At 35.7% G+C, this 16,140-nt stretch overlaps 1 protein-coding gene across 1 annotated transcript in view; it reads right to left on the reverse strand.

Annotated features, from left to right (window-relative positions):
• Positions 1 to 540: 540 nt before the first annotated feature.
• CAND1 (cullin associated and neddylation dissociated 1) overlaps positions 541 to 16,140 on the reverse strand; it is a 42,764-nt gene continuing 27,164 nt past the window's right edge. The window contains exons 7-15 of the mRNA XM_024576190.4: positions 14,785 to 14,930; positions 10,881 to 11,173; positions 8,787 to 8,928; positions 6,958 to 8,451; positions 5,905 to 6,000; positions 3,768 to 3,937; positions 3,523 to 3,687; positions 1,831 to 1,938; positions 541 to 1,104 (exon numbers count right to left, since the gene is read on the reverse strand). Coding sequence (XP_024431958.1) covers positions 880 to 1,104; positions 1,831 to 1,938; positions 3,523 to 3,687; positions 3,768 to 3,937; positions 5,905 to 6,000; positions 6,958 to 8,451; positions 8,787 to 8,928; positions 10,881 to 11,173; positions 14,785 to 14,930 — 2,839 coding nt within the window. The 3' untranslated portion in view covers positions 541 to 879. The remainder of the gene's footprint in view (positions 1,105 to 1,830; positions 1,939 to 3,522; positions 3,688 to 3,767; positions 3,938 to 5,904; positions 6,001 to 6,957; positions 8,452 to 8,786; positions 8,929 to 10,880; positions 11,174 to 14,784; positions 14,931 to 16,140) is intronic.

A 16,140-nucleotide genomic window follows, 5' to 3' on the forward strand; every position in this document is an offset into this window, starting at 1 on the left:
AACTGTGTACTTAAAATATTCAAATTTTAAATGTGTAAGAAAATTTATAATAGAAAAAAAGTGGCAAATTGTTACTGTGACTTGATTTGCTGAAAACATCTGCAAATTCACACTGGCATTAAGAAAACCAAAGTTTCAAAAATTTACTCCTCACTCTCTCTCCAAATATGTGTTTTCTGTGCAAAAATAAAATATCTGCAAATTACACTAATACAATACTTATTTTAACTTTTGTATAATGAATAATCTGCACATGCTGCTTTACAGACAATACATTATTTGTAAACTTGCCCATGCAAAATTAGTGTGCGCAACAGGGTATGTTGATCCCTGCACTTTAAAAAAATGATATATTACTGTCTTTTTTAAATTGCCAAACTCCCTGAAATGGAACAAACCTTACACAGATCTTCTTATGTGCCAGCTAAAAATCAATTTATGTTGCTGAAACAGTTATACAAGAGAAAGAAACATGGTTTTGTCTTGTAGAATTTTTGATTTTTAAATATGAGAAATTTTATAAAAGAAAGAAATTCATGGTCACAAAATTTTAACATTTTAATCCTAAACATTACAGGGCAAATGATCCTGGACCCTATCTCCATATTCCATAAAGCCTAAGTTTTAGTTTCCATTTTAAATGTTGTCCTAACCACTAAAACATTAGTGGTTTTACAACCTCTGGATTATGGAAATACATATTTTTGAAATAAATGTTACAAAAACAAAGGTGGAAGAAAGCCAAACTGTCTTCATGAAGGAAAACAAAAGTGGAACATTTTGAAGCTTTTAGACACTTCTCTTTCCACGTCTTATGAATAACCTGTCGATTCAGTGCATCATATGGTCAATGTCATGGTCCCCGTGTTGAACAAACATCTAACTAGTGTCCATTGACTCCAAGTTAGTGGATGATGAATCTTTTTGGATACTTTCAAAGATGGCTGCCAGCTCAGGGTTAGAACTGATCTGTGACTGGAATTCACTCATCAGTGGACTCTTCTCTGCTTCTGGAATGGTCAGTAGCGCTGCCACTGCTCTCATGGCAGATCGCTTCAGTTCATCTTGCTTTTCAAACTCCTGCTTTACTGAGTTTGCCTTTACCTGTAACATTGAGTAAATTTGTATTATATGCTATAAAAGACAAGCTCTTACATGAACAAAACTTGAGCACCTAGAAATTTCTGGTAAATAAAGCTGCTCTTTCATAGGTCCCAAAGTCACACTATATTCTAAGCATAGTTGTTTTTAAACTTTTTAGCAGTCTCCTTCCCCTTTAAGGGAGTATCTTATTCAAAGCCCATTAGGAAAACAGAAAATCCAGAGCCATCATGGTTGAAAGAGTGAGAACCTGAGCTTTACCTGCTCAGCAAGTCCTACGTCAGCTTCCACCAAGAAACTGCTCCTCTGTGCATTCATTATTCTTCAAATAGAGCACACACTGACATCTCTGTGCCTTAATTCATATAGAATTTAAAAGTATTTCTGACTTTTTTAAGGTCCATTTCAAATGTCATCACTTTCACATAAAGTCTTCTATTATCACCACACCCCACCTCCTCCTCTCCAAAATTACATTTTCTTTTTTGTGGACACATCTCTCTTTATCCTATATCAGTACTTCAAAGTTTATATCATATTGTTATTTATATACATAAAAACTTTAAAGAATAGCATTACATAGTGCTAACTTTTCAAAAACATCCACATTCGGTTAACTTTTAAAACCTACTGGTACATATGGGTAAATCAGGAAAACTACAGTATCAAATCAACTAGGAACCCTGAATACACCAAGCCTGGCCTAACCTGATGTCTGTCAATGATTACCTTAGTTGTACATGTGGCACGTAATGGCTCGACAAGCCGGTCCAACCTCTGCAGTACTGCGCTTGGACAAAGCGTGGAGAGTCTTACCAACATTAAAAATGTTAGCATCTATTACAAATGAAAAAAGACAGCTTAGGCAATGCATTACTTTCTAAAGACAATTCCAAATTCTAACAAATGACTAGCATGCACCATTACAGTTTCAAAGAATTGTCACAAACCTTATCTGAGAAATTTTAGCTACAAGTACTACAGAGACCTCACCTAATAATGTGGTCCTAATGTAGTACAGCACTAGAAAATTGGTTCTCAATCTCGACCACACACTAGAACTGAGGAAGTTTACCCTGTTCCCAGAGACTTTTACTTAACCTGTTAGGAGAGGGCCATAGATTTAGAATTTTTAAAAAGCTCATGTATGTCCTGCAAGGTAGCTTAGCTGGTTGGACATCATTTTCTCCAAAGCAAAAAGCCAGTGGTTCAATTCCCATTCAGGGCACATGCCGAGGTTGTGGGTTCAGTCCCTAGTCAGGGTGCATATGAGAGGCAACTGATGTTTCTCTCCCACTCTTTCTCCCTTCCTCCCTCCCTTCCCCTATCTATAACTTTAAAAAGAAATAAAAAAATAAAAAGCTCATGTACGCCAAAATGGAAAACCATAAAATAAGAAAATAACTGAACCAGGAGAAAAGCTTTTTTAAGTTTCTTAGCAAATTTTCCTTTAAAAAAAAAACTGATTATTCAGATTATCTATATAAAGCCTGGTAACCCATGATCTTTTTCCTCTTGGGCTATAAACTGCAGAATTAAACAGAAGATGCTATCACTCCCTTGGGGGCTCTTTTTAGTGTATTCTGGGAGGGGCCAAGTTACTACCACACATGGAAACAAGAAAGTTGGAGTTCTGAGTCTGGCTGAGTAACTAACTGCTCAGCTACCACTTTTGCCTGTTTGATCAAAGGCCATGGATGGAAAAGAAGACAAATGCCCTTATTACTTTTTAATTCACCCTTTAATAGTTCACACTTAAAATGGACATGGGCAAATCAGAAATCAAAGAGCAGTTAGGAGCAACATTCATGCTCTAAACCTAGAGAGTGGTGTGGTTTCGCTTCTGTCTGCTTCTGCACAGACTGCTTTAGGTATGTGAAATCCGTTCTTCCATGTCATCCTTTAACAAAACTCTTGATATTAGACCCAGTATACTAGACTGGAAAACAAAAAATCCCTCATTTAGGTAAATAACATGGTTATCATGTAGAATGATCCCAAAGAAGGCCAAAGAGAATTAGCCAAGGCAGTAATGGGAAACTAAGAAAATCCTCCGTGGGTAGTAACTGCAATACACTTTTAAGAAAAGCCAAAGAGATCACAGATTATACTTTGAATGGCAAAACCAGTCTGCACTCTTCTTTGGAGGAGAAGTATCTAGGGACTACACACTAAGCAAGCTGGCACAGAATTTCTTAGAATTTTCCACTCACTTAGACTTGACTACCTCCTCCAGGGAAATGGTTTCTGGATTCTTTCTGTGTGTGTTAACTGATGCTACAATTGTACCACTATTACTGTTGCATATTATAATTCATGATTAGCAAACCAATTTTTTCTCAAAAGTAAACTACAAAGGTAAAAGTCACTGTAGCTACTAAGTTTTCTAAAACATTCTATAAACAAGCACAAACATCTTACCTTAATATCATAATGGTCCTTCAAACCATCCTCAACGTGATTTAGGAATTCAAAGATATCTAGTCTGTCAAGACAACTGTCTAGAAGTGTGTACATACACTCAAAAGCTGCCTTTCTAATATCCAAGCCGTCATCAACTGTGTGCTTAAATGGACCCATCTCTACCTGTTGAAACACAACAGAATGTGTGCATATACTTAAAAGTAAAAGATAATCTTAGAAAAAGTGTAATCTAAGCAGCTTACCTCTCTTATAAGCTCCTTTCTAACTTTCGTTTCATTGTAAAGATGTGGAAGAACAGTATCTAGAAGATCCCTTATTAAAGATGGCTTATTATGTGCTGCTGAATTGAATGTGACCAAGGCTACTCTTCTTACATTCAAATCTGGGTCTTCCAATGTTTTTAGGAAGTCACCTAAAAAATTACAAGAGGAGCAACATACAATTATGTTAAGCTTAAAATAAAACATACATTATATTCTTTCTAAATTGATACTTTATTGTTGTTGATATTATTGCTATGTCTTCAGTGTGGGTCAGAGAAGAACATGATAAAATACTAAGTGAAGTATATAGTTTCTTTCAGCAGCAGGTAAACTATCATGTGTCAACGTGAGTGTATTTAATTAATAACCAACTCTCAAGCACCTATAATGCAGAGGGTACATAGTGAGAGTCCAAAAAGTACCCTAAATACTTTCACAGACATTTTATAAGAAGGTGGGTTGCAAAGAGAAGTGAGGGAGCCAGCAGGCACAGGAACTAATAATTTGAATGACTGTCCTAGTTCAAAAGAAGATAAACAAGGTGAGGACAGATCCACTGCTTTATAAAGATGGAATACTGTTAACAAGTACACAATTTATCAGATGACAAAGAGAAATGTGCCTCCAAAAGCCCTATTATTTATTATTATCTTTAACAAATTGCTAAGAGGGTAAGAATGCAAAAGGAGGAAAATGAAACTGGACATAGGACAAAAAACTAAAGCAAGCACCTAGGCACTTGAAAACAGATACAAGTCTGGTTTCCTCACAAACGTGGAGAAGGGATTATTGAGCAAAGATCTTTGGAGTCATATTGATCATCCAAATAGCTTCATCTGTCAATTGTGACTTTTGGCAAGTTACTTAGGCAAACGTCTCGGTTTCCCACAGTTTATAAAATAAGAATTATAAACCTTTTAGGGCTACGGAGCAGAATAAACACCATGTACATATTGTTGAATACTATGTCCGGTACGCACTTGGTATTCATATGGAGCTATCATTATGTAATCTCAACCCTACCATCAGCAATCTTTTAGAATACACAGAGCAAAAGAGAGGTGCCAAAAGACTTAAATGTACCACAGCAGCAATTTGAAAAAAAAAAGGGGGGGGGGGCTGGGGGGAAGAAAGTACTTCAGACACCACAGATAGGTAAACTCAATTTTGACCATTCAGGAAAATTCCGATTACACAAAAAGCTTAGGAGACAGCTTGAGTTCAAAAAGATTTTAAATGTACCAGACTAAACCTCTTCACCCCGTTTTTTTAGTTACAAAGATGGTAAATTAGAATACAATTAGAATAAAGATGCTTTCAGTAAAGCATCTAAAGTATTGCTATTATTATGGACAAATGGTGAAATGGACTAGGATCAGTGGTGCCCAAGTCCTTGGTCTAGGAATTCCAGTTCTTAAAAAGCTACCTAAGTGGTTGTAAGATGTTCTTGTAACCACAAATAATACTGAACTAAACCATATTCTGAGGGCTTATAGCTACTACTCCCAACTCTAGGAAAACTGATGGTGAAAACACCACAGAGAAGTTACAACATCATGGAGAAACAATCCTAAACACTAATTCTCGTCTTCACAGAAACAGAGAAAGCCCTACCATTTCTGGGGTATCTCCGCTTAGTTTCTCTGGTAATCATATTTCTTATTCCAGGTTGCTCCCACCTTACATATAGAAGTTTCAACATATCCTCTCAGGAACTGAAGGGTTACAAGGAGTAACAGAAAATTGGGGCCCTAATAGCTCAAGTTAATATTCATTAATCTAAGTGGAAACTTCAGGACTATTTAGATATATCAAATATTTTTTCCCTTTATTCATTAGCTACTTTAGGCTATCCCCAAAATATAATTATCAAATGTGTAGTTGACTCTAAAGACACCTAGTATATTTACTAATTTTAGCTATTTGCTAAATTATCTGATAACAGTATAAAACGAAGGGATGACAGAATGTAAGATCGTACATTATCTTTCTAATGAAACTATTACCAGACTGTTAAAAGTATTTGAGTTCTCTGGTGATATTTTTAGTTATTGAAATAATTCATTTTGTGACAATTAACACTAAATAACCCTTATGTTTATCTGTTTCCACTTACCTATGCAGTTCTTTAGTAGTGGATCAATAGGTTGCGGATGATCAGAAATAGTAAACTTTACAGCTGTAACCACTGAGCTTCGGGCATATGATGAGCCTAATTAAAAATAAAGTTCAGTCTATTGGTATGTAAGCCCACTAAAATCCATGGACATCTTTATCATTTTTCAAACCACTCCACATTAACACTAGAGTCTTCAATTTGTAAAACTCCTCTTTGGCCACGAGGGGTATTGCTATCGGAGCGCTAACAGAGCAGGCAAAGTCTACTCATGAACACAATGCCACCATACAGGGTCCGGCAGAAGTGAGGCCTGCTGGAGTGTGGTTGGTAGGGTAATAATGTGGGTGAATAGTTCATGGTTTTAATTTGAAAATTTCACCTAAAATGTCGTATGGTGTGGTTGAGTGTGACATTGTTATGTTATAGAATTACATGCTTATGATTTTGTAATAATAAAGGGCGTTATTTGTGCTGGACCCTGTATTTCAAAAGGAATAGTTTCTTCTGGGAAGGAGGAGGTCTGAGAGAGCAGCAGTGGAGGATCTAGCCCTCACAAAAGGGAATTATTAATAACCATAAATTGTTCATAGTATCTTCACAAGTTTTTTAAAAAAGAAAGCAAATTCTAAGAATGAACTGCTATTATTTTCTACTTGGTCTAAAGGGATCACACTGGTTAATCTGAAAACTCTTCTAGAATCTTTCATTTGAACTAGTTAAATGCATTAATTTTAGTATTATAATTTTTACTAGCAAGCTCCTCAGGATATATTAACTCAAGAAATATCTGTCTTTACCACACTTTAAGACAAAAGAGTAACATTAGAACATAATGAACACTAAAACAGATTCATTTAACCATTATCTAATTATGTTCTCTTTACTCTTTTATACAGAATGTCATTCGAATATAGCTCCATATTATAACATAAGGCAATGGGTCCTGTATGTAACAAGATACAGAAATGTTTTAATTCCACATAAGGCACCTTTTAAGGCAACCACCTGCTAATAGTTAAATTTTTTTCAATAAGAAAACTAGGTACTTACCTGATATCAAGTACCCCTTAAGCCGTGGAAGGAGAGTTTCTGGATCAATTAGAGTGAGTTTGCCTAGACATTCAGCAACAACATTTCTGGTTCCTTCTTCTGCACACTCACAGTGCTTTAGCAGTAAAGCCCAGATGTTTTCAACATATGGTTTAAGGCCCACCACTGATGCAGAGCTAATAATTTCCTTCAAGGAATGAAGCAGAAGATACTGCCTTTTGGGTTGACTGGTTATTTCTTGTAAGACAAATGGTAGATATTCAGGAAGGTTGCCCACACTAATACTGCCTAATGCGTAAGATGCAGCCGATTTGACTTCTTCACTAGGAGACGAGAAGGCTTCTAATATTACAGATTTTAGTTCCAGCTGCCCACTTAAGTCAATATGATGCCCAACTTCTCCAAGAGAAAGCAGAGCTAACAGACGAATAGAATCTGTAGACCTTGAGTTCTTGACATCCTGAATAAACTGACCTACTACAGCTGGTCCTTCTTTAGGACATGCCCGAGTAAGGGCAGCTACACATTTGGCAATGGAATAGTAAGACTGCTTGTGAGTAAGAGCTGTGCTCTGAGAATAAACTGGACCGGTCAGCATGCGCAACAAATCCATGTACCCTAGATTGTTTGTTCCAGTGACAACCAGAGCCTGGAAAAAGTCTAGCATGGCACTAAGAGCACCCCCCTGCAGTAACGGTGATCTCACAAGTCCAATAAGTTCATTGAGAATGGATCCACTTATCTTTGAAAGGGAGGAGGGATACACTTTTGCCAGTGTGGTAAGAAAGCTGATAGCCATCTGTGAAACATGCATATCACTTTCACTGATAAGAGGTGGGAGCTCATCTAGGACTGCATCAATCATGGCAGCTGTCAAGCTGTCGCTATAGTTTTTAATGAGAATATCTAGGGCAGAAAGAGTACCCAGTTTCAAAGCTCTCTGGTTTTTCCTGAGAAATGAAGCAAGGATGGGAACCCCTTCTCCCAGGACAGGCCTCAAATCTATCTTCAAAGGTGACCCAGCAATCAGTGTCAACGCCTTCACTGTAGTTAACCGCGTAATTTCATTCTTCAGTCTCTCCAAGAAAATCTGAAGTGTATTAGGCAAGTCAGAACCCAAATTGTCTCCAAGGTTGCAAATAATTTGTCCCATACAGGAAATAGCCCTTTCCTTGACTTCCTGATCAATATCAGCTGCTTTTAACCTCTTAATGGTACAGGTAAATAGATCTTTGATATAAGGAGTTGCATCAAACGAGGAAGGCTGATCTAAGGGACGAATTACTTTGACAAGCTGTTGAGTAACAAGAAGTGCTTCAGATGTAATCTTGTAAAATGGGTCTCCAACACAAGCCACCACTGGAGGGACCAGAGCCTGAACATGAGGATGGAAGACTTGAGGAGAGTGGTTACAGAGGATTACATACAGACACGACAAAGCATCGATCTTCAAATTTGATGAGCTTGATTTATCATTCAATGAGAAAATGATTCCTAAAAAGCCAATAAAAAATCCAATAATTTTATGCATAGTTTTATGAAAGGGAAAGTTAAAAACTAATCCCTAAAATATTACTAGTTTCTACTTCATCACATTATCACTAAAGTAGAAGAAATTCCACAATCTATATGAGAGCCCAAGATTTTAGGATAAGATTTAACTTTTTACTTTCAAATTTCTAACTTTAAGTTTGTTCTACAATAAAGTTAGTTCTATGTACAAATTAAGTTGTCACAAATTATCCTTTTGAAGGAATATTTAAGCTTATCTAGTCTTTATTAAAAAGTCAATACTAAGTTCCAAAAGTGATTTGCTATTTCTTTCATACCTGGTACAAGAACAGGAATGTGCTGCGTTAGGGCCCCAGGTAATACATTTACCAGTTCAGTTAACATGTTAAAACAACACTGTCGGGTCTTCACACTTTTTTCTTTCATCTGTTTGTGCAGAGCTTTAACAATGTTGGGAACCTGTAATTACCACACACTCATTAGCTGTTTCAGCTATTGGTATTTCTTCAGTACACTTAACACAAATTACTGGGGATGAAGAGAAAGGGAAGAATTTATTTTTTTGGTTAAATTTTTAATTCCTCTAACTGCTAACATTGTTTGATACAAACTTTGTTGCATCAATTCCATTCTCTTCTAACTGTATTTAATACTCAACAGAGAAAAACTGTTAGCTTTCTGCAAAGCAACAAATTAGTCTCCTTGATTAATTTTTAATCATGAAATGCACAAGATTAAATAGAAATCTAGCCAAATAATAAAATTTTCAAGTAAAATTTGCAGAGCATAATTTATAAATTGTATTTTGAACACAGAACAGATAAGTATTCAAGAAAAAAAAAGACAAATTATAAAAAAGAAACCACTAAATGAGACCTCTTTTTTGCTTTTAGTTTGCCATTATAATAATCTCACTTCAAATGTAGCTACAAGCAACAGGGATATGATAAAAAAAATGTATGCTTCTTTACTTTCTATTCTAATGTTCTGTTAGTAAAACCTACAGCAAAAATTTATTACTAATAAATCTTATGAATGCCAAGATAAAGCCACATATATCAATCAATGATCTGAGAACTACAGACAAAACACCTATCTAATTTCATCACAGTATCATCAGAATTTCCTGTGATTTTACCTAACTTCTGTACCCTTTTTCAATTGCTTATATAACCATATACTTTACCTTATTTCTTTCTATAATTAATCTTCAATGTTCACCTTTAAGTTCACCACAAATTTTTAAAAATTTGTCCTACTTGAAAACAAGGTAGATATGGTATGTACATCTCTCCCTTGGTTTAGTTGTTTAATCTGGCTCACATGTTTTGTAATCTACAAAAACGGACAAGTGGGATTAAAAAAAATAAATAAAAGCCATAGGCAGTGTGGCTCAGTTAGTTAGAGCACCATCCCGTAAACTGAAAGGTCGCAGGTTTGATTCCCCATCAGGGCACATGCCTAGGTTGCAGGTTCAATTCCCAGTCAGGGACTGTACGAGAAGCAACCAACCAATTGATGTTTCTCTCCCCTAAACCCCTCCAAAATCAATGAGCATGTCCTTGGGTGAGGATTTAAAAAACGACAAATATGGCCCTGGTTGGTGTGGCTGTGTATTGAGTGCCGGCCTGCGAACCAAAGGATCCCAGTTCCATTCCCAGTCAGGGCACATGCCTGGGTTGCAGGCCAGGTCCCCAGTAGGGGGTGCGTGAGAGGCAACCACACACTGATGTTTCCCTCTCTCTCTTCCTCCCTTCCCCTCTCTCTAAAAATAACTAAAATCTTTTTTAAAGAATAACAAAAAACAAATATGCATTTCACTGGGCTGCCATAGGGATTACATTTATGATAGGAAAATGCCAAGCACGTACCAAATGGGAGCTATATAGATGTAATGTTTACAATCTTAGAAAAGATGTCCTAAAAGTGAAAATGTGTGTTTTATTAATAATGAGAGATGCCATTTATAAGTACTTACTCTGTAAAGACACTACATTTAATGTCATTACCTTGGGCAGACAGTTCTAACTATATCCTTATTACAAATGAAAAAGGTTTAATAAAATGGATAATCTCTCTAAGCTCACAAAACTAAATTAGAAGTGAAGCCAGCTACAAATGCAAGTAGTCTGACTCCACAGTTCTAAGACCCCCCCATTAGTATCATAGATAAAAATTACTTTACTGAATCATAAAATTATTTTAATATTGTTTAGTACAATTAAGAAAACTTCAATCAAAATAAACTATTTACAAGTAAGGTATATGAACATACATAAACTACTATACAAACATATCTCAGAACTTTGTGACTCTAAAGATGTTCTGGAATTCACATTTCCACATTAAAAATACCATTGTAAAGGATCACATTTACTAGCGTGACTTTCAAAACCATACTTTAAACCAACCTGACTCTGAAGCATTGTCAAAGGTGTTTCTCCCTGTTCCATTGCATCAGGGTCACACAGCCAACTTTGCACAGGACGAGTTTGCTTCAAAAGGGAAAGATACGCGTGAAAAACATCTGCCTTTACATTCTCTTCACGCTCTTTAAATCTGGATATCAGTGCAGGGGAGACGGTCTTATAGAACTCTGGAAGCATTTCATGCCTTGTGCTAACCACGGCATCCAAGCACTTAGCAGCTGCACGCCTCACTTTCCAGCTCATGTCATCATCATCGCTGTATTCATCATCGCTCCCTAAAGACGAGTTTTAATGTTAGGCTATTAATCATAGAAAAAGCTTATTTTTAATACAGTAAGTGAATTATTAAAAAGATAGTTTTATAACTTTTCACTAACATATACAGCAGTAGGTAAGTTTATGAAGAACTTAGAACAGATGAAATTAACTTTGATAAATTTACGCATAATAACCTCTCTGAAGAAAAATCATCATAATTATGTTTTTAAATTGTTAAACATTTTCCCATTTATAGTGTGAATGATGGGCTTCTTATTAACCCTTTAAAATCATTAACACAGTAAACTTCTTTAGAACATAAATATTTGCAAAATCATAAATGCCCCAGCCTTTTAAACGATATGAATAGAAGTTCATTTCAAAGAAATCACTTGACACTATTGAAAAATCAAACAAACAATTGGGGAGTTTAGAAGATAACCCGTAAAACAGATTTGTGGCTATAGACGATGTGATAAAAAGAACAGCTATCAATCTCAGGACATTCTGTAGAAATAATTTTCTGGGGAGAAAAAGAATTCTGACATCAACTTTCTTTGTGACTACAAGACTTTTCACTAAACTTGTTAATGGGGGAAGGGGACCATTAGGACAAATATGCGTATTTGTAATCTTTCAAGATACTATCTTAATGTAGTTTAGAGAAACTACACTGTCTCAATTATAACAAGAAAATTCTGCCCATGTAACAGAGGACCATCTTCTCCAAACTCTTATTAAGCTTTAAACAATATTCCAACCATAAACAATTCCATCCCATTTATGTATACTTGATAACTTTTTTGTGTGTGAAATTTCTGAATATTATTTCCTTCTAACAGCATCAGAATGAATCAGTTGAGTAACATGAAGTCAGAAGGATGGCGAAAATATTACCAGTTCTCAGGGTAGTCCAAAATTATCTAACAACGATTTTGTTTTTCTGAGAAAAGAGTAAAGCCCTAAAATGATTCCTCAGTAGGGGAAAAAGATATCATGTCTTCATTGACTTTCATCCCAATTAGCTAGTGAAAGGTAGCCAGCTATGCTTTAGGAAAATCCAAGGACATATAATACAGTTGTCCGATCTCATTTACTTAATTTCTTCTTAGCACATTATAGGAAAACCCAAGCAAATATTGCTAAACCCAAGGCATTTGATTTCTTTACCAATACCTATTTGAACAAAAATTACAAGGTACTATCAAAATAGACTATTTAAAAGCAAATACATAAGCAAAGTTTTTCTCATGGCAATTGAGCTATGGGAATAACTTTGCAGGAATACAATTCATTTAAAAAAGATTATAAAAATTCAAACATCCTAATCACTGACACTGTTATATATAACTGATACAGCTGCTGAAGTTGATTTTTCATCGTAAGTACACTAAAAGCCAACAATCAAAACCTGGAAAATATACTGCTACAGCTTTTTTCAAAGGATATTCATATTAGAAGCTAAGATTTCCCTTCATTAATACAACACATTTATTGAGTGACTACTGTGTGTCAAGCACTATCCTAGGCACTGAGATATAGCAGTCAATAAAGAGACTAAATATCTCTGCCTTCATGAAACTTATATCCTGCTAGGTAGAAAATAATTACTAAATGCCAGAAAGTGACTAAGTGTAATGAAGAAAATAAAAATGCTGAAAAGAGAGATAAGAATATAAAGTAAGGGAGAAGCCCTGAGAATGGGGGTGGGGGGAGGCAGGACAGGTAAGAAAAGTGAGAAAAAGTAATCAGGTGTAACACCAAACGTTTTGGCCTGAGAAACTAAAGAAAGAATGGAGGTGCCATTCTGAGATGGAAAAGGCTAAAGAAACAGGTTGGGCAGTGGATGGAAGGAGGGTGAGGAGAAGATATTTTAGACATCTACACAGTAAATCAATTAAATAGGTGTATATATAAAACCTGGAATTCACAGGAAACAGCTGGGATAAAATTTGGATTTTCGGCACACTGACATTAAAGCTAGAAGACTAGGATGAAATCAACAAGAACTTAAGCATATAAAGGAAAAGTCCAAGGACTGAGCTCTGGAATTCTCCAAAGTTTAGGGATCAGGGTGATGAAGAGGAACCAGTACAGAGACCTAGAAGGAGTAATCACAAAGACAGGGCTAGAACCAGGAGTGGGGTATCCTGAATGTTAAATAAAGAAATGCTGCTGAGACTGAGTAATAGGAAGAGTCAATCATTTGAGGTCACTGACAATCCTATCCATCTCTGCAAAACTAGATCCAAGAGAGACAGGGAAGGGAACTGGGAAGGATTCTTTGCAAAGGAAAGAAACTGGGCAGTAGTGGCTAGAGTATAACATGGCTTTAGGAGTTTTTTTTTAAGTTGTTCTTTTTGTTTTTAAGTGATTAATAAAATTACAGACTTTAAAGGAAAGTCATTATATAAATTCATTCAAAGAATAAAACTAAAAAGTGTGATAAAAAAATTAGAGGAAATCCACCAACTCGTATACCTAGTAGTTACTTACCCACTAGACATCTCCATTATGATTCTTTTAATAGTAGCAAACAACAAAACATGGGCAACCCCTATGTCCTTGAAGTGCTACTCCTTTCCAGAGTAAATATCACAAATCACAGCATGACATCAATCTTAAGAGCCTCAGAAATGTTTAGCTTCTTCATGAATAATCTAAAGCTCAATGGAGCTTCAAACAATATTTAGAATTTTTCATGAAAGTAACTATGTGTAAACCAACCACACTGCTTTGAATATGTTTATCTACAGGTAGTTATAAAAATAACCTTCACTTCCCTCCTTACCAAATGCTTTGTAGAAAATCTGAAGAACAAAATTCATTTATAATTGCCAGCCATGAGAAAAATATTAGTTACATTTCTTCTGCATATTTAAAAAAAATTGTTAAACAAAAAAACCCCATAGGCCCCAAATGGCATCACTGGGGCTAAGAGCTCATGATATCCAACCTAAATTTAACACCTGATCTAAATGCAGTTCCAACTTCTCTCAGAAACATAATCTTAACTGGTAGGAATATTCTGGTCAAGCATCAGTAAGATAATCTGTTACATAAGGCTCTCTCCATCCTCCACAGAAAGAAGAGACAATCTATATAAATAAAACCCTTTCCCTAAGAAAAGATGTCCAAGCCCCAAAATAATCCTTCATTTTTTTCCTCTAATAATTCCCTTGCCCTACCCTTCCTCCTATAAAAAATCCTTCATTTTATACAACTCTCAGAGAGACCTTCTCATTGCTAGATGTGATACTGTTTGATTCATGAATCCCTTAATTAAAGCCAATTAGATCTCAAATTAAATGGGCTGAATTTTGTTTTTTAACGAAAGAAAACTGGGACACAGTAATTTCTGTTACCCACTCTTCCCTAAACTTAATAACTGCTTTAATAAATATTTTTCTAGAACATGATTTAGAAAATACTGTACATCAGTTCAATACATGGATCCCCATAATTTACTTAATCAATATGCTATTGTTGAATATTGAGGTCATTTCCATTTTCACTATTATAAATAAATAAATCATTAGTGCACTTTGGGGAAAGAATTAACTCCATCTATATAACAGTGGGTCTTTCATGAAAATTTAACAAATTTCTTCTATTTAATTTCAAATACCTTGATCATCATCATCACCACCATCAGCATCCATGGCATTTTCATCTTCATCTTCGTCATCATAATTATAATTTGGGTCATAGGTAAGATATTTAAGACAGATATTTATAATGGTAGAAACATGAGGATATACTTCCTTAGGACATCTAAAGAAAGAAAACAAAAGCTGTCTTGAGTAACTGTACTTTTCTCTTCTCCTTGACTCAGTCCCTGGCACATTTTGCTTTGTTACCAGATTTTTTCCTCCCCTTTAATACAGCATAGGAAAGTGGTTCTCAGCCTTTTCAACACCAATGCCCCTACATCTTTCTCTACCATCAAATTACTTATTTAAGCAATTTTAATATAAACTTTAACCTTCACATTTTAACATCTCTGAAGCCGGAATGGTTTTTATGATATATGGAATGTTAGGGGATGTAACGTTGGGTAGCATAGAGAAATCTGTATACAGTAGTCCCTCTTTATCCATTGGCTTTATGTTCCAAGACCTCCCTGGTTTGTACTGCAGACAGTACCAAACCCTATATATTGTTTTTGCTTATATATACATATACTTTCATGGCTTCTCTTTGGCGTATTGGAACTGCCAGCTTTACTACTCTTACATTTGGGGGCCATTACAGTCATACAGTTGCTTACAGTATTCATTACAGAAACACGCTGAATAGGTGTGTAGCCTAGGAGCTTGTAGAGGAACAGAATTTGTCACCCCAAAATACGTCTCTTTGGCATAAGGATTACATTAGACTGGTTAATATAACAGCAGACATGAAAAAAGCTCAGAAGACCAAGTATAAGTTACCCTGTATAAAAGATATTTACATTTTATGAGGAAAAATCTCTATTTCTAATGGTTTCTCCTTGGCTGTACTAAAAAAAGGGGGGGATGGACCTTATCTCTAAAAATTTGTATCAATGAAGGCAAGGAGTCAAATCTGTATAACAACTTTACCCTTGTTTATTGCAAATTCCCATAACTGACTCCCCCAGCCCCGCCACTGCTAACACCATCTTTTCTCTTCAACTAAAGATGGTATTTAAGTGGTGGCTTTAGCCATTTGGGCAAGTTAGTTTTCATGAGCATCTCCCATGTAGACATGAGGTATACATGTTATTAAACTTTTGTTTTTTTCTTGCTAATCTGTCTTAGTACAAGGGGTCTCAACCAAGAACCCAGAAGGGTAGAGAGAAAATTATTTTTGCTCCCCTATAGGAAAACAGGCTGTATAACATAGGGCCTAAGAATGCAGTAGGCTATACCATCTAGGTGTGTTTAAGTGCACTCTATGTTTGCACAAGGAGATAATCACCTAATAAGAAATATATCTGAATATATCCCAGTCATGAAGCAGG

This window comes from Desmodus rotundus, chromosome 3 (assembly GCF_022682495.2).
Source record: "Desmodus rotundus isolate HL8 chromosome 3, HLdesRot8A.1, whole genome shotgun sequence".
Classification (NCBI taxonomy): Eukaryota; Metazoa; Chordata; class Mammalia; order Chiroptera; family Phyllostomidae; genus Desmodus; species Desmodus rotundus.